The sequence below is a fragment of the Platichthys flesus genome, chromosome 7 (assembly GCF_949316205.1).
Source record: "Platichthys flesus chromosome 7, fPlaFle2.1, whole genome shotgun sequence".
NCBI classification, from domain to species: Eukaryota; Metazoa; Chordata; class Actinopteri; order Pleuronectiformes; family Pleuronectidae; genus Platichthys; species Platichthys flesus.
In genome coordinates this window covers 6,197,058-6,222,065 of record NC_084951.1, presented here as the reverse complement: position 1 = coordinate 6,222,065, position 25,008 = coordinate 6,197,058, and the positions used below count along the sequence as shown (strand labels likewise).

Below are 25,008 nucleotides of genomic sequence, written 5' to 3'. Positions count from 1 at the left end.
AAGGATTACACTGCATTATGGCTGCCAACTGGTTATTTTCCCCAATTCTTGAAAAAATACACAATGTCAGCAGGAGAGTTGCCACTGTGGTGCAAACCACATGTGTGACTGTTTAATAGTGTGCTGTCCTGCAGGAGGGGTGGGGGGAGGTCACGGCTCACAGATGGATACTGGACGAGCATCCTACCTCTTAACGTGGAACAGATGTTGTGGGTAACTTCACTGCCTGTTTAGCCAAAGAAGCCACTGTTGCTCAGTCTAACCAGCTGCAACCAAAGGATTCAAATGCAGCAATTATTGTGTGGAAGAAGAGCGGAAGAAACCAGATTTCTCTGTATGTGTGTGTGTGTGTGGCTACTGCAGGGGGATTAAAGCTGCTCCCAAGCTCAGCCAGGTGAGCTGCAGACCCTGGACTTTAATTTACCAGTGGCAGGATGTAACAAAACATATTGAGGGTTTGAATACAAAACAAGACTTCCATCAAGTTACAATCTTCTATAATCAAATTTGATGGATTAACCCTATTTGAGTTACATATTGACATACAATTGTGTCTAGAGGTAATATTGCATCCCCACCTTCTCACACTTAATATACACAGGCACACACACAAACACACACTCACACACACAAACACACACACCCATCCACACCCCCCACACACAACAAAATAACTTTAAAGACAAATGTTTCCCTAGAGTTTATAAATGGTGAGTGAATATGTGGCTTTTCCTTTGCTACAGAGCTAGTTCATTTTTCATGTATTTGTACTTTACTTAAGTAGATTTATTTTCAGTTACTTTTCACTCTTACTATATCACATATATTTGCAAATATCTGTAATTTCTACTCCACATTACATTTTACAACACATAGCATTGTTTTTAGTTTTGTGTTTTAAAAATTTATTTTTAAAAGTAAGAAGAGCTGTGACAGGTCAGACCCGGACCTACTCTCAGGTAGGCCTAGATTGTCCGGGGACATATGACACATGGAGCGTCCTCTATCTCTTCCCTCTTCATCTTTATCAGGCGAAGATAAAGATGAATATATAAATACTTAAAATATTGACACTCGTATCCATTATGTTTCTTATAATCAATCTAGTAAATATTGAAATTTTGTTGATGTTTTAAGTTACAGGCAGCATCTATTACATTTCTGTCCATCCTAGGTAAAAGATCCCTATCACATTTTTCCAGGATATTACACCTTGTTATGAACCTTTTAGAAAAATTTGTGAATATAGGCTATACGAATACAATTTGATTGATTGATTGGATGATTGATTGATTAAAAACTTGAACTTGCTCCATAAGCTTCATGCAGGCCAAAGAGTCAGAAGTAATTGTGAACTTTTGTTTTTCAAATATCACGCAGTACTTTCTTTTCTCCCATCATAAATACAAAGGGGGCGTCGTCACCGGAATTCATAACTTACAATAGTGGATGCTTTATTATTTGCAGATTCACATTCAAACCATGGATGTGTGATCATCCAGTGAAAAGTTCACATTTTTCTTCAGCCCACATGTGTGTAAAATTCAAACAGGGTTCTTTCATCACAGGCTCTTACATTATACAACCTGTTTATGCTGATAGAGATCACTGATCAGCCAGATCCTCAAGGCCCAGCCAGGCCCTCTGAACACCACATGGAGGCCATGTTCTAGACTTTAAAGTTATTTAATGCGGGCTGCTCCTCTTTGCTAGAGCCTTTTGTCACAGTCATCTGGCATCTGTTGTTACTATGTAATGATGATCAGAAAAGCTACCAGGACCATGTTTGCTGCATGGCACACAGAGGGAGATTCTGTAGAATAACTTGAGGAATCTATGACTAAGCTCTCGTCATCATTTTTTCTATGTGGTCGTTGCTCTTCCTGTCTTCCTCTCCCTCTCTGACTCTCATTTACATTTATAACGATTGTGTGAAGTGACTAAAACAACTTTTCAACTCGGAGATAAGTTTTGTTCCAGTTTTGAGGAGGTCGGTGTGTTATATAACTACAGCAATAAACTTAAATTATTAAATTTTTTTATTGAGCTTTGATGGAGAAAAATGTTGCATTTCATCAAAGCCAAAATAAGGGATATTTTTGCCATGACTAATAGACAAAAGTGTGGCCTTGAATCATATGTTATATATATCGTCTGTACAGATGTGAAAGATCTAAGTTGAACAAACTTCCTCTTGTACTGTTCTTGAAACACTTGAAGAAAACAGACTGTAAACTGATTTAGGTTTTGTTTAGTAGTAAAATGTACAAACGAAAATGAACAAGGAGAGTTACATTTTAAGTAAATAGTTCCAAAAAACCCAGAGGTATATTATGATTTCAAAGATTATTAATTGTTATTCAGGCATACGCCTCACAATTCATTTTGATACTGTGCTAGATAAGTTTATGTTATGATTGTTAGTGTTTTTGAGCTGTTGTTCTGTTTTTGAACAGAAGTATAGAAATATTTGATTAATTGTAAATGAATACCAGCTGAAACATTTCACTCTTCGAGTCATTCGTTGGTGTCTCACTGTATAAATCAATCAGAACTCCTGCATTATGATAGATGGATGAATGTCTGTATGGATTTGAAAGTGTGCTGAAACGCACCAAAGAGCAAGTTTTAATGTCTGCAAATGACTGTAAAGTTTAGGAAGAAAACCTTTCAGCTTATAATGTGACATAGTAAGGAAACAGGATACTGCTGCTCTGATAATTTGAAGGATAAGGTCTGAACAAACAGGGCAGCCTGGAGGAGTTTTTGCTCAACAAATGTATCCAGTGTACCCTGATCCACGTCCACTAAGTAAATTATGGAAACCTTCTTGCTACTTGTCATATTTGAAGACGATGAGTTTCGTATCATCAGTACAAAGAGTCAGATCTCCTCTACATGGAGCAGTGATTTGTCGTGTCACTTGGACAGTAAAGTGGCTGGACACAGATCAAACCGTTACAGCCAGCAGGTAATTGGTGATTTTTATGACAGCAAAGAGACATGATGTGTTATTCAATCAGCTTTAGATGTGGTGCCAGACTTTTCTAAACATAGTCTATATATACCTGGTGAATTTCTACCGCTGCACCATCGAGAGCATCCTCACCAACTGCATCTCAGTGTGGTATGGCAGCTGCTCTGTTGCGGACCGGAAGTCACTGCAGAGGGTGGTGAAAACTGCCCAACGCATCACCAGTTCCTCACTCCCCACCATTGCAGCTGTCCAGGGCAAGAGATATCTGCGGAGATCGCGCAGCATTATCAAGGACAGCTCTCACCCCAGCCACAGACTGTTTGCCCTCCTCCCTTCTGGGAGGCGCTACAGGGTCCTCCGTTTCCTGGACTAGCAGGTTCAGGAACAGCTTCATCCCTGCAGCTGTCACCCTGCTGAACTCTGCACCGCAGTGATAGCAGCAGCCCCCCAGGCCACACACGCTCCTCCTACCACTGAACATTTGAACACTTGCACTACACTGTTACTTTTTTTTACTACTGTATTATCCTGCCTATAGTATATATTCATATTTATATATTTTTTATATATCTATCTTGCTTAAAGTTATTATATCATACAATACCTGTTAATACTGTACTGCTTCAGATATATTACTTACTGCTCATAGTTCTTATATCATACAATGCCTGTTAATACTGTACTATTTCCTTTATTACTGCTCATAGTTTTTATATCATACAATACCTGTTAATACTGTACTATTCCATACATATTTGCTACTGTACATATCTTATTTATTTACATTCCATTTTAAATACGCACAATAATCTGCACTTTAACTCCTTGTACTGTGCAATGACAATAAAGTTGAATCTAATCTAATCTAATACAGGCGGACCACATTATCACATGAAGTGTTGAACAAACTAAACCAAAGTATATACATTTACATTTTTCCGTTTAAGTTTGTTCTTATCATACTGATGCTGTTCGAAGGCTCATGTTTCTGATAAGTTTGGTTTTGATTCGTTTTTTGACGCTTGGAAAGGAAAATGGATCTTTATTTATTTGCCCTGCCTAGACTGCGGATGGTCTAAATCCCTAATAGTTTTTCCTTTGGAATAAACTGGAGCTGTTTTCTTTCTATCTTTTCCATTTGTCTTTCATAGTCTTCTCTGAATCCTCCGATGAGGGCTTGGAAAACACCCAGACAAAATAATGTCCGTTTCTAATCAGCCCATCCTTTGCGGTCACTTCTTTCCAGAAGAAAATAATTAGAAATCAATAATTTCTTCTGTTCTACTTTTACCACCCGGGTGTCTGAAATGCCTCAACCTCAGCAGAGCTCATATGCCGAGGGAGAGCTGGGCCTGAGGGCCACATGAGTCAAACTGTATGCTCTTGGAACTATTCAAGTGGTTTTACTGTGGTTAAAAAACCCATTTGCAACATGTGCAGTGCGCTTTGACCTTCCAGCAGAAGAAGCTGATGCTCTGGGGATGAAATGCAGAGGCATTCCTCTGCCGTGAGCTCCTCTAACCGTTTGGATAGGTACAAGTTCTTTAATAATTTGCTGTGTCAGTGTGGGGAGCGGCCCTGTGACCAGACATGCCTCGCCGCACAGCTTCCCCTTCTCTGTGCACTCATTGACCATGGGTAGAGAAATCACAGACCCAGTCTGCACATTGTAACTTCTCCAAACCTGATTACATCAATTTAATGACATGCCCTGTGCCCTGCTATTGATGTGGCATCATAGAAAGTACCCAGGACATGACTGCCAAGACTTGGGCTCTCATTAAAGCTGGTGTGCCAAACCATTAGCTAAGAAGCAGCATGTGGAAGTACTCAGGCTGTGTTAGGGATACTCTCCTCTGAGGATCACCTAACCATGCTGGAGCACAGCAATTACTTCAGAAGAGATAATCTTGCATTGGACCACAGATTTATTCAACTTCTGTACCCTTTCTGTTTGGGTGTAAAATCCAGACTTTCAAAATTGTCATAAAGAAATGAGTCACACCTGATAGTGTTTCTTTCTCCTTATACCATGGTATTAGGGGTGTTGCAACAGAAAACGGCGATCACAATTTTGTGAAAACTTCAGTGATCGGCTATGTGCAGGAGACTGCAACGAAACCAGCGCAAAGCCCCTAACAAGGCTCCATGCCTTAGCTTTCTGCAGAACCCATTTAGAAGTTTGGCGGAAGACAAGTAGCCACTTTCTGAATGTGTGTGTATGATGTACCTGATGGTGGTGGGGGTTTGCTTAGGAAGGGGTCGGTTTGGTAGCCTGGATGCCAGACGAACTTAGCCCCGCCCACAACATTTGAGGTCGGGAAGTTCGGTCTGGAGTCGCTCCGTTGGGGAGAAATTATGCCCGGTTCGAAATCATCCGGACCAATCAGATTGTCAGGGCGGGCTTTATACGATGATGGACAGATGATCAACGGTAATGTAATCAACCACGTCATCGCCGGCGCTTGGCTGTTCACACCGGACCCTGAAGCGACGCTGACCCGCCGGGCAGCGCTAATAATATTACCCGTTGATCCAGTAGATTAAAAGCATATACTTACTTGTTGCTCCAACATTAAGCAACAGCGTCCCAACATGTGTCCTCCTTGGTGTTGTCTTTATACAACATGTTCCGAGGATCATACAACTCACTGTACTTCTCCGCTTCAATTATTAATTTAATGTCATCCATGTTGAAGAACTTCTCTGCTGTTTGCTCCGTTAAATGTCGGGTGTCTGGGGTAAATTACGTATTCTCCACTCAAGCCTATGTGGAGAATACGTAGCCCCCTCTCTCTCTCTTTTTTTATCTGCTTCACTGCTTGTGTGGCTGTAGTGGATGGGCAGAGGGGGACATTTAATAATGTCATTGGTCAAATTAAAACTCCAGGACAACAGAAGGAGACTTCAAAGTATGGGATGCATATTTGGTAATTTATATCATAAAAAATATGTCATCAATATAGTTTAAGATTGTTTTTCAGTGTGTTTCCTGGCGCGATACGCTCGCGTCAACTGCAAAAAATAGACTCGACGCCGAAACAATCGCTGCACGGAGCGAGGCAGCCTTGGCGCAGGGCGGCGTTTCAGCCTCCAGTGTGACCAGCACAAAGTTTTAACATGGGAGTGGATGGGAGCCAGCTGTTATTTAAGGCTTGACGCTGCGCTGAAGGGTCGCTTCGGCATCGCTTCAGCGTCCGGTGTGAACCCGGCGTTAGTAAATAACTCACAATGCATTGCTTAACATACGTCACATACAACGTTGCTCTGATTGGTTGTAGGTCTATCCAATTGAGCGAAGAGGAATTTTATTTCCTGGTCAGTTTAAACACGCCCCATAATCACAGCCCAATGGAGCGGTCTCAGACTCACATTCTGACTAGAATTGTGTGTCTGACAACGTCAGGCTATCGGTTTGGTGCGATGTTCTTGCATTTTCCTTTTAGCAATAATAACAATAATACGTTTTTTTTATTCTACGTACATTACAAACATAGAACAGAAATTGCGCACTATTTCATGATAAATCACAGTGCTGGTTAGTGTTTTTACTTGTATTCTTTGTCTCAGTTATCCCCTGGAATCATCATCTTTATAGGCATACTCTCTGTGTCTGCATTCATTTCATCAGTGTCAGCACTGTCTTTGGTGAAGAAGTGTTAATAGTGTAATCCCGCACCACGGCGGCCCAGCTGCAGAAACACAGGCCTGTTCAATGTTGAGGTCATATTTGCCAAATGCAAAAGTCACATTGTTTACAAAACTTTAGAAGGCACAAGGTTGGACAGTGTGTGGAGTTGTTGTTATTATCTGTGGCCATGTTTGTTGAAGTGATGTAAGGCAGAAGCCCAGGGCCTAATGAATATATAATTTCCCCATACAGTGAGATACAGTCATAAATCACATCATAAATCTGAGTTGTAACATGTTTGTAACATGTTTAAGCTGACTTTTACATGAAGCACATACTGTATAAAATATTGTATACCAGTGCTACCACAGACAGTAAAGACTTTACAGGGATCTGCAATTTATAGCTGTAAAAATAAAGGGTTTCAATGGAAAGTGTTTTTATATTTTCCTTTTATTAAGCACTGTCAACTTTTGTGATGGATTAGGCTGAATTGTTCCACCATCACAGGTCACATCATCAAGATAACATGTGCTGAGAGGAATGTCCTCCACTCAGAGATATAAAAAACACATTTTCATTTCAATGCACAACAAGAGGAGAAAGTGATTTGAGTCTTTTGGTGTCTCCATCGTAATGTCATCATGATTAAAGGCTGTGTGTAGAAGAGGAAACACCCACCCTCTTCAGCAGTCCCTGGATGAAGAGATCACTGAAGATCTGAATGTAATAATGAATGGACTCTGCTGGGCTCAACCAGGGAACTGGATGGTGAATGGGACGACAGCAGAAAGGACAGCTGACAGCGAGAGAGAGGGGCATTAAGACTACAGAAGGAAAAACAAGTAAAATATATGTAAACAACAACAAATTGATCACTGGCTACATTCTGATTACTGTACTGTATGAACAACTTTCTCTCCCTCTCTTTCTTTCTTGCTTTGCAATTGCTTTCTGCCACCAACTACACCTCCAACTATTTTATTTTTTTCCATTTCACACAGACACAGTCCGGGAAAAGGTGCTGAGTTTGGATATCAACTCCTGACTATATGTTTCAATTGTATAAGAGCCACTCCACTACAAACGACTCATGACGAAGCTGATAAACAAATAAAACACAGCCCAGAACTTAAATGCATTATTCAAAATGCCAATTTTTCTATGTATCATCCGGGTGAGATATGACTTTTTAACTGCTGATATTGTGCTTGCATGGGTAGACTTTGGAAGGGCTTGCTCTTACCCTCTGCTTCCAGTCTTAAACGTGAGCTGAGCCAACTGCTTACTGGCTGCAGATTCATATTAAACAGACAAACATGATAGAACGATAAATTCCTCTCAAGAAACTCTGGCAAAACATATTCTACACATTTATTTGCCAAAATATTGGAAGACTTTTTAAACTCAAACCTGCCATGGAATATTTCATGTCATAATGGAGATGGTGGAGAAGAGAGTGACAAGAAAAACCTCGGAAAATGTACAAATGTGGAATCTTTTTTTACAAGGTAAAACAGGCTTGTCCCTGAGTTTATACAATTTAAACTGTAGGTGTGCGTCTCAGTTGGATTCTTTACTTGTTGCAGAACTCAACAAATCATCTTGCTGTCTTCACCACAGAACCAGGGCCAAAGTCTAATACAGCACATAAAGAAATCCTCTGGGAAAGCTTTTATGAGGAGCGAGCATTCAGTCTACAGCTCCTAGAATTCCCAAGATGGTAATTTTTTCTACATTGTGGTTGGTAGGATTTTAAGAACTCAATAAAGTCTAATCCTGATTTATGTGTATGAGAGTGAAACCTCTGTCCTTTGCAGGTTCGTCTCCTTTGTTCAATATTTTCATTTTTTATCTTTCAAATGGGAATTTCTTTCGTACTTGTGATAAGAGGATCAACCAGGCATTTAAATATCAATTCGGTGGAGCGGTGTGGCCTAGTGGTTAGAGTGGTGATTCTTCAACAAGAAGGTTGCCGGATCAAACCCCACTCTCTCCCATCAGCATGCCGAAGTTTCCTTGGCAAGATACTGAACCCCCAAATGGCCCCTCATGAATGTTGAGTGTGCTAATTGTAAGTCGCTGTGGACAAAAGCGTCAGCTAAATGACATGTAATGTAATTCAAATGCCATATTTTCAACACTGACAGCTGGGCTTTGAGGAGGAGAGCACAGGAAGGACTGGTGGAGAATCATGTGGTGCAACTCGTCTTGGGGACAATGCTTAGATCTTACATTGTGTCAATCACGTTTGCAAACTGACTCTGAAACTTCTGTCTGTCATGAAAGATCTCGAAAAAAACTTTAATTTGTGGTTCAGAGAGTTGTGAGAACATTCATAGCTGGACAAAAAGAAGTAGCTGGAATTTGATTTAAGGAATTCCACTGATATTGCCCTGTTTGTGGTGTGTGCCCTGTTCCGCTAATAATTGCTGATAACAAATAGGCATTGTGCGTGTGTGTGTGTGTGTGTGTGTGTGTGTGTGTGTGTGTGTGTGTGTGTGTGTGTGTGTGTGTGTGTGTGTGTGTGTGTGTGTGTGTGTGTGTGTGTGTGTGTGTGTGTGTCTGTCTATGTCTTTTGTGTGAGGGTTATGAATGAGGGTTATAAATTGCAAAAGACACATTCGAAAAAAACATGGAGTGGGTGCACAAAGACCTTAACTTTGCTTCTGTTGTTCTTCATGTATTTACTACTGTTGAAGGACAGAACTAATCAGCTTCCAGCACAGTTGAATTTGCAAAGCAAAGTTAAATCTTGACAAATTTTTGTCAGCGCATTATTCTAGGGGGATACATTCATATTGGATGATTCTGCGCCTCAGGATTTCTGTCCACTACCCACTTTCAGAGCCAATACCGGAAACAGTTTGCCCATTTTACAGTGAAGTGGAAAGGGAGGGTTTGGAGCTTGATCGGCCGATGGGTGTGACACCGCTAAACTTTTTTTTGTTGGTTTCCAGATTTCCAAGAGCATGATTAGAGACTCTGCATTGTGAAAGTCTCCTTTTTTAACATTTCTTTGAAAGAAACTTTCCCTCTGATGGAGCAGATTCATTATGTTAATGGATGAATTTCTCACGGTAAAAGAAATGTCTGTGAGAAATGCAGCTTGAGTGTTTGGCAAATTAAACATTACTTTCCTGAGGGTGAAGCGTTAGATGGGCCCTTTGGTTGTGTGTCAGACAGGATGTACTGACTGAGCTAATTTCCTTACAGCCAGAAGTGAAATTCAACAGTGGCATAATGTACCAGCAGCTGTTTGAGTGCAACTCTTCTAACTTTGAAAACCTCCTCATGCTCCTCTCCTTAAAATAGATGGCAAGTTAAGATAATGATACTTTTAACAGTAATAATGGTGTAGATTTAACAACGTATGAAATAGCTGCATTATCTTGTCTTAACAAACACTGTTGGTATTGGTATTCTTCTAAACTGTTTGTCCAGCATCTCCAGCGGTTCCTCTCAGCAACGTCCTGCTCCTTCTCCTGCAGGTTCTGCTGTAGCAGCTTGTTTGCGTCTTGCAGAGAGGCCTTCTGCTCTTGCCATTAGTCTAGATGGACCTTCAACAGCTCCTGTGTTTTCCTCTGGGTAGCTGCTTCAATGTCCACCTTTGTCAGGTTTTCCAGCTAAGCACCGTGAGAAGCTTTGATGGGCTTCAGCTTCAAGTCGTTTTTTGAGCTGATCAAATCCACACTGTTGCTTGTAGTATTGTTTCTGTGATGAAGCTCCGACATTAGTTCAGTGTATCTGCAGGGCTGACCTTCTCTTTCAGCTGCTGGATTTCCTCCAGAGTGTTCTTCCTCTGGACGATGGCTGCCTCCTCAAACAGCTGCTGTAGCAGTTTCTTTGGACTCACCAGGTCCTCACCAGGGCCTCACCAGGGCTTCGACAGGTCCAATATGAATAAAGATCAGCAACTTTGTTTTCTGAACCCCAGCTGTAGCTGAAAAAGACAAAAGTTTCTTGTGTCAAGACAAAACAAGTAAAAGAAACTCGAAAGAGCCCCAAAAAAAGATATACTGCATTTTGTGCGAGGGTACTGCTTCATCATGCTGTGATGATTATAGTGCCTTACATCCTTATGTTGTATATATCATATATTTGGTGACACTGTCTGTGTATTGAGTTGAAGAAACAATGAATTTAATCACAGAAAATGTCCAGGAAACACGAGATTTTAGGTTGAGGCTGTGAATTTAAAGTAAAAATAAGGATAAAGAATCATATGTTGTAAATGACAAAAAATAAGTGTAATATTCCAACATATCTTGCTTTATTCTAACTGGATCCAATAAAACTTAATATGGGACATTTGCCTCTGCCACCTAAGTTAAATCTAGTCTCATACATGCTTACAATTAATATGCAATCCGTCGGTTTGGTATACACCAAACTTCAACCCACCACCACCCCCCCCTGAGGAAACGCAGTGCCAGTCTGTTTTCACTAAACTCATTCATTGTGATTTGAGACCTAGTGGGAGTCAGCTACTGCCCCTAATCTGCCAGGGCAATAAATGGTCAGCAAATGGTTTTGATGACCGTGAAAACAAAACAGAGGTAAAAACACATGGTGGCTCAGATCTTGACGCAGCCGAACACTTCACAAAAACTCTGCTTTGCCACGTGAGAGATGGTATTTTTCCGACGTCAACGACAAAACATTGGATGATGTATTTTCGAGGGATGGCGTTGTGCCCCTCCAGCTGAGTTTCAGACACATATTGAAGGTGTCCTGGCATCTTAAGACAGTGCAGCACCCTATTAAGACTTGTAATTCAGTTTTGTTTTGGCATTTGTCTGGGAGTTATAAAAACACACAGGTTTATGAAGCCTTCAAGAGAAAGACGCCACGGAACTGCAACATGTCTGTGGAGCTGTTTGCTTAAAGTTGTCTACTTCAGCGTTTAATACGCACCATTATACCTGTAACAGCTGAAAGGAAATGAGTCTGCACACACGCGCGCCCCCACAAACACACGCACACACACACACGCACACACACACAGTGATTCATGCTTTCCATGGTGCAAGTAATGGGTCAATAAAATTGTTTTCACAGTCTCTCTAATCTCCTATGGGGCGACTAAACAGCCTCATCAGATGGAACAGAGACAGTAAAATGAGATCGGGTGTCACAGCAGTTAACGGTGGTTGGAGTCCTGGGGGGAGGGGGGTATCTGGACCCCAAAAACATGTTTTAGGATGAATCTACTGTAAGAGGGCACCAAGTTCTACTCCACTTCTTGGGTTGTATATTCAGACACATATTACTCAGATAATTATTAAGTTAAGATCTTACAACTACGAACTGGTTTAGTAAATCAGTTAGCAGCATTAAAACTGAGCTGGTAAAGCATACGGAAACTGGTTCCTAAGAAACATCTGAACTGTATAGATGAATTCAGATTTTACCCCAAAAATGCTGTGATGATTTATTCTAAAACTGGGTCAATTTTTTGCCGGATCAGGAAGTACAGTTGGCTTCATTCAGTGCGAGCATGTATGATTTCCCTCGTGGCTGTTGTCAAAAGATACATAATACTCTGTTGTCAGCTTGTTTCAATATAGTATAGTTTACATGTTGTGTTGTCAGACTGTGCGCTGATACATTCTAAAACACAACTCTGCAGCCGAGAGTATTTCTCTGCACTTCTCATTCTCCATTAGTGGTTAAGCAATAGGCCTGTCTCTCTAATGGCAGAGGGTAATTTTGCTGAACCAACCATATAGTTTGAGTAACAGGTTTTTGCTGGTTAAAATGTTTTGTACATATACAACATGAAAATATCAATGGCTGCTCTACTTTATGTTAGCATAATGTTGTTTGGTCATTTAATCACATCATCATTTTTTGGGTGAGCAAATTTTTTGTCACATTCAATTATAAATCTTTTCAGTTTACATCATCATTAAACAACATTTTGGTCAATAATAGGTCAGGCTATCTACCCATATGCGTAATGTACTCTTCAATACACTTAAAACTTGTATTTCCGCAAGCTGATGTTAAACATAAGCCATTTTCAGGAATGAACTCCAGAATATGTATTTTTGGGGGGGACAGCAGCTCTCTGTACTACAGACTTTAATCTTTTCAACTTTTCAGACATTTTCCCTACACAAAACCTATATTACACTTTATACTACACTATTAGACATAATAAAAAACAGAGACAGAGGCAGGTTTAGGCCCATGGTGTTTAATTTGGAGGTTTGATACAGGAATCTGTCCAGAAAAGCAGAAGTACCAAGAACGTGGAGGTTGAAGGTCATCAAATAGGACATGACAAAAAAAAATGCAGGACCGCTAAACCCTAAGGTTACATGACAAACTGGCAGACATAAGAGAGAAACACAGAGATTAAATACTAAAGGGGAGGGGAGACAATGAGACACAGCTGTGACACATGAGGACAGGAGTGGCAGAGGAGGGGGAGAGACAGGAGGGAAGTGACCTGAAAAAAGACCCGATGTGACTTTCAGAATAAATCAGGAAGCAAGTCAACAAATCTGAGCAATGACAAACAAGATACTTCAACTAGCTTAACTTGACATAGACATGTGGCAACGAGAGGAAAGAGAAAATCTGAACAAGCCTCATATGTTTCCTTTAATTGATCATTGATAAAACAATATACCAAGTGTGCCGAAGCAACCCCAACACAGTCCATTACAACGTGATTATTTCAGTGGTGAGGATGTACCTACAATTAAAAGCATCTGAGTGGAGATGCACGTGGCTCTGACGTCCTAATCCGCATGTATGCTTGACTCATCCACCCATCACCCACCCAACATAATCATTTTCTCTAATTTAAAGACCCACAACTGCATGAACATTCCAAAAATAGAGTAGCATCCACTGTGCCATGGTTTTGGGGACTCCGCCTCACCTCAATGATTCACCGACTGCGCTGAATGAGCACTCACTTGCAGCATTTGTTGCAGGAATGCACAAGATTCACTTAGTAAAGTGTTGCAGCCATTGGTAATGAGCGGCCTTGTTTCTCCAAAAAAAATAGCAAATTGTCATCCAATTGGCCTATTTCACAGAACAAACCCAACCACTATTATTCGGATATGTTCTTTTTACCACATTTCCCACTGGACCTATTGATCAACCATGGTTAAAACTGCAATCTGCTTATCACTAGTACACAAACTAGATTCAAACATGAAGAGTAGACCCACACAGTGTTTGGTTGGATTGTAACCCCTATGACAGATGTGACAAAGACAAAGCCCCTGCCAGGGTTTCAACATGATGCCCATATGTGCAGCAGGGCCCCCTCTGCATGTTACATGTTTACATAGGCAGAATCTTTTGGTCGTATTGATGTTGCCCAGATTAGTGGCTTCCCTGCATCTGAAAGGCACATGGTCATTACACACTGAACAGTAAGTACAAGCAAGGTTGTTCTTGTCATGGGGTTTTTGGGGGAGTGTTTTTTTTTTTCGTGTTCTCACTTTGGCTCAGAAGAGAAAGATTGATTGAGGGAGGATGGTTTTCAGTTTTTCTTGCATAATTTTAGGGTTTTGAAGCACTTTGAGTCTTGAAATGTGAATTTGTACAGTGAACCTGATTTAGACTAGCCTTTCAGAGCAGTGAGTATCAAATTAAAGCGTAGCAGAGAGCTATGGTCAGCCGACATTTTACAGTGTAATGACAAATCTACAAAATGCCCTCTTTTCTCTCTCACTAATGTGACCAGTTGATGGCTGTTTGAAACACTGCAGTTGTTGTATTACAGGCTGCCTTCACAGGCTTATGATTAAATCTTTTCTAAAACTGACTCATTTTCATGTCCAGGAAAATGTCCCTGTTGTGAAGCTTGTTTGAAGGCTCTATTATTGTACTTCAGTTTTACATGGGATGTCTCCACACTAGTGCCAGCCAACCCGGCCCATCCCAGCACCACAAACAGAAAACCATAGGAGATCAAAGGCTGGTAATGAAGTCGACCGCCAACTGCAGGTCTAACTTCACAAGTTGGATGGAAAAATGCAAACGTTTACTTCAGTTAAGCATAAATTAAATATACTTTAAGACTGTGATTTCTCCCAGCTTGGATTCTTTGATGTGCAATCAGCGCTCTTAAATGACAAAATTGCCAACTATATTCCACCTTTTATTTCTTCAGTGATTTAAGTCTTTTTTCAACTTTGACTGATTTCTATGTGTACCATTTTTCTAATATTTAATTGATTATTGTATGTTTGGCACAGTGGCACAACATGGCTTCATATTGGGAGATGACTCATGTTATTGTTAAAATCCCTTATTGGGTAATTGGTGAAAAGATTTTATTTCATGTAATGTAAAGTATATGAACTGTGTTGACTCTTGCTGCAAATGCACAAGATGGCAGTGTTTCTATCTGGCTAAGACAAAGAAACCACATGATCAAGGATGGAGCTGCAGTGTCAAGGTCTCGCTGATATGCACGCTTGGCCAATCGCAAGTTAGTCTTTGCTGTTAATGATAAACTTTCACAATCCTTTGGGTAGTCAAACCACTGATTGGTAATAGTTGTGTGGCAAAAGCTATCACTGGCCCAAACAAGTTCATTCATAAACAAGCCCGTCTCATTCTTAGGTCTGGGATCTCTGTTATGTGTTTCCAAGGAACCCAGCAGGCACTGCAGGTTGTAGGTCTAATGACGGGCGTGTGGATAATTACAGCATTCTTAGATATGGCAGCATAAATGGTTGTGTTACCCGCTGACCTGGCACTGGGTCTGTTTCTGCCACGTCTGAGACTTTGAACTGGTTAAATCCTGCCTCATGCGTAAGCAGTTTTTTATTGAAGGGTAAATCCAGTTCAGACACTGACATTGCAGTGCTATAGCACATCTTACTATAGTACATCTTCTTCACGAATGAAAAGAACCACAGTCTGAAAATTTGAATGAAAATCAATCTTCCTCCATACCCTCAAGCTAACAACACTTTCCAATCATTTAAAACATTTAATGATGTACACAACAGGCCTTTAAGTGCCACAGCAGGAAACAATATAACCTGTTTTGATGAACGATTTCAACATTTGATGTCTAATTGTTGACAAAGGTGTTTTTCTTGTGGAAAATTTGTGTAGTCCCACACACACACACAGACCCCCCCCCCCACACACACACACAACAAAACATGTCTAGTGTTTTGTGTTTGTGAAGCTGTTGTCACTGTGTCTGAAATATGCTTTATTCAGTTAATTAAACTGAAGGACATGTTATTGATTTATTTGGGGTCATTTGTCATGATCCTCCATTATTGATGGCTTACAGTTTGTCAAACACATTTCCCTCTATTGATGATGGGGTTGTAAGTGATTGCAGTGTGAATGCTGCATTAATATCACTCAGACCTGTGTATCTGCTAATGTACTTTTTAGGACCAATATGCAGCATATTGGTCCTAAAAGGTTATATGATCATGTGCGTGTGCATTTGATGTAACAACATTGATACTGGACTGCAAAATGGTAGTTGTGTCAGTCTGGTCATTTTTTTGTAATTCTTCTCATTTTACTGCCAATGACAAATAATACTAATACTAATACCATAACTAGTAGAGTATAGAGTGCGTGAACCGTGATGATGCCTTCAGCTGCTCCTTGTAAACTTTTCACCTCAGTTTAGCTGCAGACTGTAATTTAAGTAGCCGATATTGGGCAAACTGTAACTTCTCACCAGTCGGCAGATATATATTTGACTGTTTTTCCTATAAACAAAACACCAAAGAGCTCAGTTTAACATATTAACAATCATACTGTTTTACCGAAGCGTCAATTTGTCCGATAGTTCCTGAAGGCAGCATAGCGGCCACTGAAACGGGCAGAGGGCGCGCGCGTGAGATATAGAGTCAGAGAGAGAGAGAGAGAGGGGTGTGTGACGTCATGGCACAGTGCCCCCTCCATGTTTGAGAAGTTTGAGCCGCTCCGACAAACAGAGACACTTCCACACACTGAACTCTGTGATCCTCTGGACCTGTCATGTCACCTCGGCGTTATTTCAAGTTTCGTCTAAGGTGGCCTGGGTTCGTTTGTCATTATAACTGAGTTAACTCGGTCCTTTGAGCCCGGCAGAGAGCGCACCGGGTCCTGGACTCATGCCCCACACTGACGTTAGAATTAACGGATAACTAACGTGAAGTTGCCCGGTTCGACGTGACTCCTGGACTGTTGGTGCGTTCAACTTCCCCGCAGTCAACTATTGGGCTCCGTGGTTCCTCGGAGAATCCCCGCATCCCCGGCCGGCTCGTCCCGCATGAACCGTGTCGAAGCAGCGACGAGGGGTCGGGGGCTCCGCCAGCACAGCCCGGCTTCAGGATGATGATGCCCCGAGGAGGACGCCTGTTCCTGGCGACGTGCCTCGGCTCGCTCCTGGTTCTCGTGCTTTACTTCCAGAGCATCACCAAGCCAGGTGAGACCGCACGTGCTATCTCGAACATATTAAAACATTAATAACGTGATTTAAAGAGCACATCCGGGCGGCTTTAGAAGGCAGGGGGAACAAAGAGGGTTGAACCATAGGGTCCACGCTCAGGTAGCCTACATCTGCTTCAGGTTGTAACTTTAACTTCACCCCCCTGGGCACAGAATCATTTATTTTGTTGAGTGCTGTCAGTCAAAGTACATTTATGAATATAACATTATGACTTGATATGATCATATTTCATTAAATTAGTGTTATACGGCATCTATACAATATACAAGTAATTACTACTTAATACTTTAGTTAAGTGGCCTTCCCCCCGCATTTAATGCAGTATTCAGGCTTTGAAATTCTTGCAACGGTTGTGCATCTGTGGTAAAAGTTAAAATAGTGTGTGCGTGCATGTATGAAACCGAGGGCATGTGCACAGACATAATGAAAGGTGAATGAAATAAAGTATGAATACGCTCACTGTGAACAGTGGAATGTTTTAAACCCCCCTCCCCTAGACCTCCTGCATTCCTCTGCTGCAGCCCTCCTCTCTTCCCCTCTCCTCTCCTTACCTCTCCTTTGTCTCCCGGGCTCGGCCCATTCTGGACAGTGACAGACAGATTGGCCCCCAAAGACAGGAGCGGTGGAGGTGATGGAGTTGTGTTGAACATACATGCCAAAGCAAAGTGTTACATGGATGAGCAGAAGAGAGGGAGGAAGAGGTGTTTGTAAAGAGTACGGAGGAAGAGGAGATGGTACAGAGAGTTAGTCAGTATGGCTATTTGCTGAGTTGGAAAAGTGTTCTGATGAAATCTGCACAGCGTGTTCAGGATGATGTTTCGCATTAAGGGGGAAACCAATAGGTAGACAGAATCAGATGTGTCAGGTATGACACATAATCATTAAGAATGTAAAATGCATTACCACCATAGTTTCTCTTGAATAGTTTCCAGCTGGAAAAGCACAAAACCACAGTAATAAATCACTGAGCATATGGAGAAACCTACAAGTCACACACTTAAGCACTCCCATTGACACCCCCACCCCCCATCTAGGAGCATATATCCTTACTGTCTGACCTGTTTAGACTTGTTAGATTTTCAGCCCCACCAGTGGCCATGCAGGCCACATAAGAGAGGACTAGTTCAGAGGATAGCAACAAAGCACAAGGCTTCCTTAATTTACCGTGTATCTAGTCAGACTGTCGAATGGGTTAGGGTTAGGGTTCAGTTAAAAGTTGAAAGCCACATTTCTGGTTTACTTATGCTTTATCAATTTTTTTTTGTATTCCTTTCAATTTCCCATTTCTGCTCTGTTCCATTTCACTGTGACTGGAGTACAGTGTACTGAACCAAGATGGAAGGAACCAGCAAGTAGTATAATAATATACACTGTATCGTATGTTATATCCTAAAATGTACTCCTTACTAAAAAATGCATTTTATTCTTTGGATTTTAGATACATTTCAATAGATGTTTTTATAGTTATTCATGAGATATCACATTTGTCCTTATTTGAGATTCAGATCAGTTTCTGTGAACCCTCTGTATAAGTTAGATCCAGTATAAGGATTGAATACATAAGTTAGAATCATAAAGGAAGCTTTTGACAGAGGCTTTTTGAATTGGAGACCTGACACCAACACCTGATACTTGCTTTCACTGTCACATGTTGGCCAATTATATCCTGACCTTGACATGGTGTCACGCCCCAAACTGGAAGATTTGTTCAACTGAGTAAGAGACAAGAATATATTTCCTTTCGGTCTGGAAATGTATATTTTGAGTGTGTTAATATCCCAGATTTTCATAAATCTTGAATAACCACCCAGCTGTGATCAGCCTTAGTGCGCCACATAAGCTAAAAAATGTGTGTGTCCCTTCTGTAATGTTCCCTAATGGAGTCTGTAACACATCAAGCCTCTCTAAGAGTTTAAACATAGCGAGCCAACTGCAGCTCGAGTGCATATCAGGGTCTTTTGTCTGTGAGTAGCAAAACTTGTGGGCAACTGGTACATCGGGCTGAAATCGTGTAACTTGAACTAGGCTTTAGCTGTCCAGCTAAAGCCTAGTTCAAGTGACACAATACTTAATAAACCGATCAGGTTCACCAGTTTCCTCTGCCTCCTCTCTTCAGGCTCATTTTGAGATTAAAAGTCAGGCAGGACCTGTATTTACATGAACTTGATTTGATTGGCCAGCGTCTGCACTTGAATATTTCCTTAATTGTGATTTGATTGACTTGTACTTACACTGTTTGCAAAGTTTAGTTTTTTTCTAATGAAGCGCAATTGTGCAGCTTGCCGATACTTTTATTGTGTTTATTTATGTCTAAACTGCAAATTCGTTTCCCAGTTTCCCAAACGTAACCTGTGAAGCCCAACAGTCATGCTGGGGATGAATGACAAAAGCTTTTCTTTGGACATGTCAACTATATGGCAGTACTACTTTTCCATTGTTCCTGTGTTCCTCTTTTGCGATTTCATGTCGTCATAACATTTCCCATGTAACACTGAGCTAAAGCCTCCCTTCCCAAAATGAGAGTCAAACTTGCTATCGCTGCATATACATACTTCTGTTTTTACAAGTTGAGCACAGGGACATTGTAGAACTCATTTGAAAATTCCCTAATGTTCCCCAGTTACTTATCTGACAGAGCCACATCCCCCAATTAAACCCACTTTTTAATACCGGACACACAGCAAAGTGCATATTATTTTGCTGCCATTGTCTGACTTCCTGGGTTCGGCACAGGAATGAAATGCAAGTAATACAAGTCTGTTGTGCTGTTATAAACTAGTAAGTTAGAAGATTTATGTGAGTTCATTTTAAGTATCTGCATTATTGAGATTCAGATGTTAGATTTTTATAAACTTTTGTGGACATAAGATCAGTTATGTTAAAGGTACTCCTCACATGGATGGCTAAATAAAAGAAGTAGCATGCTGCTTAGCATACTGAAGCTCAGTAACAGGTCAAAAGTGGTGGTAAACCACTTAAATATTGGTAAATATTGCTACAACCAGACTGATTCGTTTTACTTTAAAACACATATTATGTGCTACATTTACCATTGTTGTCCACACTGTTCTGGAGTTATTGAGGTCATATAATGGAGGCATATGGAAATGTTGCTGTGCTAGTCCCATTATAGTTTGAAAACCCGCGGGTTTGCATTCTAGAAAGATACTTTTGCAAATGTTGACACCGACACTCTCCTTTGCTTCCTGGTTCTTATCAGTAATGACTAGGGTTGGGTACCAGAAGTTGAGGGAACGGTTCTCTCTCTCTCTCTCTCTCTCTCTCTCTCTCTCTCTCTCTCTCTCTCTCTCTCTCTCTCTCTCTCTCTCTCTCTCTCTCTCTCTCTCTCTCTCTCTCTCTCTCTCTCTCTCTCTCTCTCTCTCTCTCTCTCTCTCTCTCTCTCTCTCTCTCTCTCTCTCTCTCTCTCTCTCTCTCTCTCTCTCTCTTTGATTTGTTTGAAATAATGCCACAATATCAACACTAACCACCACATAATGATTTCAAATCTTAGCTGCGGATTCATTCATAATTCAGCTCATCACTCACGCTTTCACACACTCGCACACACAGTGTGATCCGACCCATGTGTAAACTCACGGCCACTGGGTCCATGCCCTGGTGCCGTGCATGTCTCCCTCGGTGTCTGTGCCATTGACTCACCATTGATCTGACCGTGTGCACTGATCAGCTTGGCTTGATCACGTTCCAGGTGTGACTCACATGGTCTTGCTCTCTCTCTCTTTATCTAACACAGACTCTTTCTCCTTCACTGGCACTCACATACTCACAGGTCCAGAAATTTGGCAACGACTGATATAACATGCATTGGTACCCGGTAGTATAGATGTAGATCGGTCAGTGCCCTTAATGTACTGAGCTCAGTACCCAACCTTAGTAATGAATTGTTGGCACCTATTGGCATCCGTCCGACAATGAATTTGCCTCTGGGGCAATGGTGAATATTCAGGCAATATCCAGGCCAAGATATAAGGCTAAAGGTAATCTGACTGGCTACTGGCTTGTATGGCAGTTCAATGAAAGCCAGGTCGCCCGCACAGTAGATCGTTACCTCTTTAGCTCTATGCCTTATTAAACTAAAAGCTGAATATCCCCTGCATGTTCTACTAATTAATTCCTACCACCAGTTGTAATCAGATGTTAGTGAAATGTTTTCAGTTGTGTACCTGAAAGGGTAGCGTATGGCAATAATAATAATAGTGTAGTGAAAACATAATTGTGTATCAGAACCACTGGACAACCAGTGCACCACGCATTATGTAATGTTATTCTTATGTAATTTATTTAATAAGTTGTGCTAAAATGGGGTCCACTCACAACAAGTAGTACTGTTGTCACAGAGCCGAGCAGGAGCGTAACCAGAAGGGAAAAGGCGAAACTCGTGGTCGAAGGCAGAAGGGTGAGGTAATGTCCAGGGCAGAGACGAGGTAGGCAGGTCAGGGATCGACAGGGTCGGCAACAGTTGATCAGTCCGGGGAAAATACGCTGGAAAGTCAGGCATGACACAAGAACAATCTGGCACTGAAGCAGAGACAGGAGCAGGCTTAAATGCAGCCAGGGCTGACAGAGGTGTGGAGAGTTGCCCTGATGAGGAGGTGTGGCTGACTGGCAGAGTGGAGCAGAGACAGGTGAGTGGAAAAACCAAACCGGGTGGGAGGCGGGGGCCCGGAGGAGGGCTTATACTCGTCCGAGAGTCCAGCGTCCATCTCTACCTCCATGGTCCCGGGGAGAGTGTCGTCGTCCTCCTCAGAGTAGGGGGGCCCTGCCCCGTCCTCGGCGTCGTCGCTGTCGTTCGGGGACTCCGTCGGAGGATGTGGTCTGGAAGGTGGCCTGGTTCTGGACGTCTGGGTGAGGTTGCGTCGATGGAAGTCCCTGATGAGGGTGTGGTCCACGATGTTCCTCCCGGGGACCCAGGACCTTTCTTCAGGACCGTAACCCTCCCAGTCCACCAAGTACTGGAATCCCCTCCCACGCCGGCGAGACTGCAGGATGCGACAGACAGTGTAGGAGGGACCTCCATCGATGAGGCGAGGAGGCGGTGGAGGCGGCGCGGCAGGGACCAGGGCGCTTTCTCGGACCGGTTTGACTTTGGAAACGTGAAACGTGGGATGAACCAGCATGGATCTTGGAAGTCTTTGAAGCGAGGAGCCAGTGTCTTGGATTCCACCCGGAGGGGAATGTCACGGGTGGAGAGCCAAACCTTCTGACCCGGCTGGTAGTCCGGGGCCTTGGAGCGGTGGCAATTGGATGCCGCGGTGCAGCGGTCAGCGGCCCGGAGTAGAGCTGCCCTGGCTCAGGTCCAAGTCCTGCGACAACGGCGGATGAAGCTCTGGACAGAGGGGCAGGATGCTTCTTTCTCCAGTGCAGGAAAAAGTGGTGGCTGGAACCCATAGGTGCACTCAAAGGGGGAGAGACCGGTGGCGGAGCTGGTCAAAGTGTTGTGGGCATATTCTACCCACAGAAGTTGTTCGGACCAGCGAGTAGGGTCTTGAGACGTCATGCAGCGGAGTGCAGTTTCCATCTCCTGATTCTTGCATTCAGTCTGGCCGTTGGACTGGGGGTGGTACCCTGAGGACAGGCTGACGGTGGCTCCCAGGAGCGAGCAGAACTCCCTCCAGAACACAGGATTAGTTTCGCCGTCTCCTTGGCAGATGGAAGTTTGGGCAGGGGCACGAAATGTGCCATCTTGCTGAACCGATCTACCACCGTCAGGATAATAGTGTTGCCGCTGGATGGTGGTAGACCGGTGACAAAGTCCAAAGAAATGTGCGACCAAGGACGATGAGGCACAGTCAGAGGATGTAGAAGACCGGCAGGGGCATGGTGAGCCGGCTTGTGCTGGTTGCAGGTGGGACAGGCATTGATGAACCCCCGAATGTCCTCATCCAGTGACGTCCACCAGAACCGGCGCTGCACGACGTCCTTGGTCCGTTGGATCCCTGGATGAAAGGTAAGTTGAGTGCTGTGGGCCCATTGTAGGACCTCGGACCGGAGGTCCGGCGGGACGAACAGACGGTCGGGAGGGCAAGCACTGGGTCCAGCCTGGTCTTGGGCGGCGGCCCTGACCCTCTCCTCTATCTCCCATGTGAGTGTGGCCACCAGACGGGAAGAAGGCAGGATAGTGTCTGGGTCGGTCCTGTCCCCCTCCTCTTCCAAGAACCGACGGGACAGGGCGTCGGGCTTGACGTTGCGGGACCCTGGTCGATAGGAGAGGGAAAAGTTGAAGCGGGTCAGGAAGAGTGCCCATCGAGCCTGGCGGGAGTTCAGTCTTTTAGCAGAACTGAGGTACTCCAGGTTTTTATGGTCTGTCCATACCAGAAACGGCAATTTACTCCCCTCGAGCCAGTGTCGCCACTCCTCCAAAGCCAACTTGACTGCGAGGAGTTCTCGGTTCCCAATGTCGTAATTCCTCTCTGCCGGGGTCAAACGTCGGGAATAGAAGGCGCAGGGGTGCAACTTCTGGTCAGAGGCTGCTCTCTGGGACAAGATGGCCCCCACTCCTAAGTCAGAAGCGTCCACCTCGACCACGAACTGCCGTTCAGGGTCCGGCATTCGGAGGATGGGGGCCGAGGTGAATCGTGTTTTCAAGGCCTGAAAAGAGTCATTGGCGGCCGTTGACCAGAGAAAAGGCACCTTGGAGGAGGTAAGAGCAGTGAGGGGGGCCGCCACCGAACTGTAGCCCCTGATGAAACTCCGGTAGAAGTTGGCGAAGCCCAGGAAACGTTGAAGCTGCTTGCGGGAATCAGGGGTGGGGGCCAAGTGGTGACGGCAGAAACCTTAGCTGAGTCCATCTCCACGGTCCCTCTCCCTACGACGTACCCCAGGAAGGAGACAGACGAGGCGTGAAACACACACTTCTCGGCCTTGACGAACAGGGAGTTTTCCAGGAGGCGTTGGAGGACCTTCTGGACGTGATGCAGATGTTCCTCTCTGGAGCGGGAGAAGATCAGAATGTCATCAAGGTACACAAAGACGAACCTGTTCAGGATGTCCCTGAGCACGTCATTCACCAGAGCCTGGAATACAGCAGGGGCGTTGGTGAGGCCGAAATGCATCACCAGGTACTTGTAGTGACCGGTGAGAGTATTGAACGCTGTCTTCCACTCGTCCCCCTCGCGGATCCGGACCAGGTGATAGGCGTTGCGCAGGTCAAGCTTGGTGAATATGGTGGCTCCCTCTAGGAGCTCGAAAGCTGAGGAGATGAGAGGCAGGGGATATCGGTTCTGGATTGTCATGTCATTTAATCCACGATAATCAATGCAGGGGCGGAGTGTCTTGTCTTTCTTCTCAACGAAAAAGAAACCGGCTCCAGCCGAAGACGAGGAAGGGCGGATGATGCCCGCCGCTAGACCGTCATTGATGTAAGTCTCCATCGCCCCCCTCTCAGGAACGGACAGGGAATACAGGCGTCCTCTGGGCAGCGTGGCCCCGGGCTGGAGGTTGATGGCGCAGTCATAGGGCCGATGAGGGGGAAGGGAGGTTGCCTTGGCCTTACTGAAGACCTCCCTGAAGTCCAGATACTCAGGCGGGACCCCCAGCACATCGGTTGAAGAACTGGTCCCGACAGAAGATCGTGGTGCGGCGGCTTGCTTGAGGCAGACCTGGTGACAGGAAGAACTCCAATCCAGGATCGCCCCTGTGGTCCAATCAATGTGTGGATTGTGACGTTGGAGCCATGGGAACCCCAGAAGGAGAGGATGACGAGGAGAGTGCAGGATGTGAAACTGGAGTGTTTCATGGTGGTTCCCGGAGATTAACATCCGTATAGGCGCTGTCCGGTGGGTAACAGTTCCCAGAAGTCGGCCATCCAGCGCGTTGGTGGAGACTGGAGCTGGCAGGGGAATCTGACCGACACCCAACTGCAGAGCTAGGTTAGAATCCATAATGTTGGCATCAGAGCCAGAGTCAATGAGGGTGGCGAGGGTCTGGGATCCC

The 25,008-nt window shown here is 43.6% G+C and overlaps 1 protein-coding gene across 3 annotated transcripts in view; it reads left to right on the top strand.

The window, feature by feature from the left end:
* Positions 1-16,541: 16,541 nt before the first annotated feature.
* The window catches only part of LOC133956452 (carbohydrate sulfotransferase 11-like), a 28,924-nt gene continuing 20,457 nt past the window's right edge, over positions 16,542-25,008 (top strand). For all 3 annotated transcript variants that reach the window (XM_062391500.1, XM_062391499.1, XM_062391501.1), the window contains exon 1: positions 16,542-17,031. In XM_062391500.1, the coding sequence (XP_062247484.1) occupies positions 16,938-17,031 (94 nt within the window). In that variant the 5' untranslated portion in view covers positions 16,542-16,937. The remainder of the gene's footprint in view (positions 17,032-25,008) is intronic.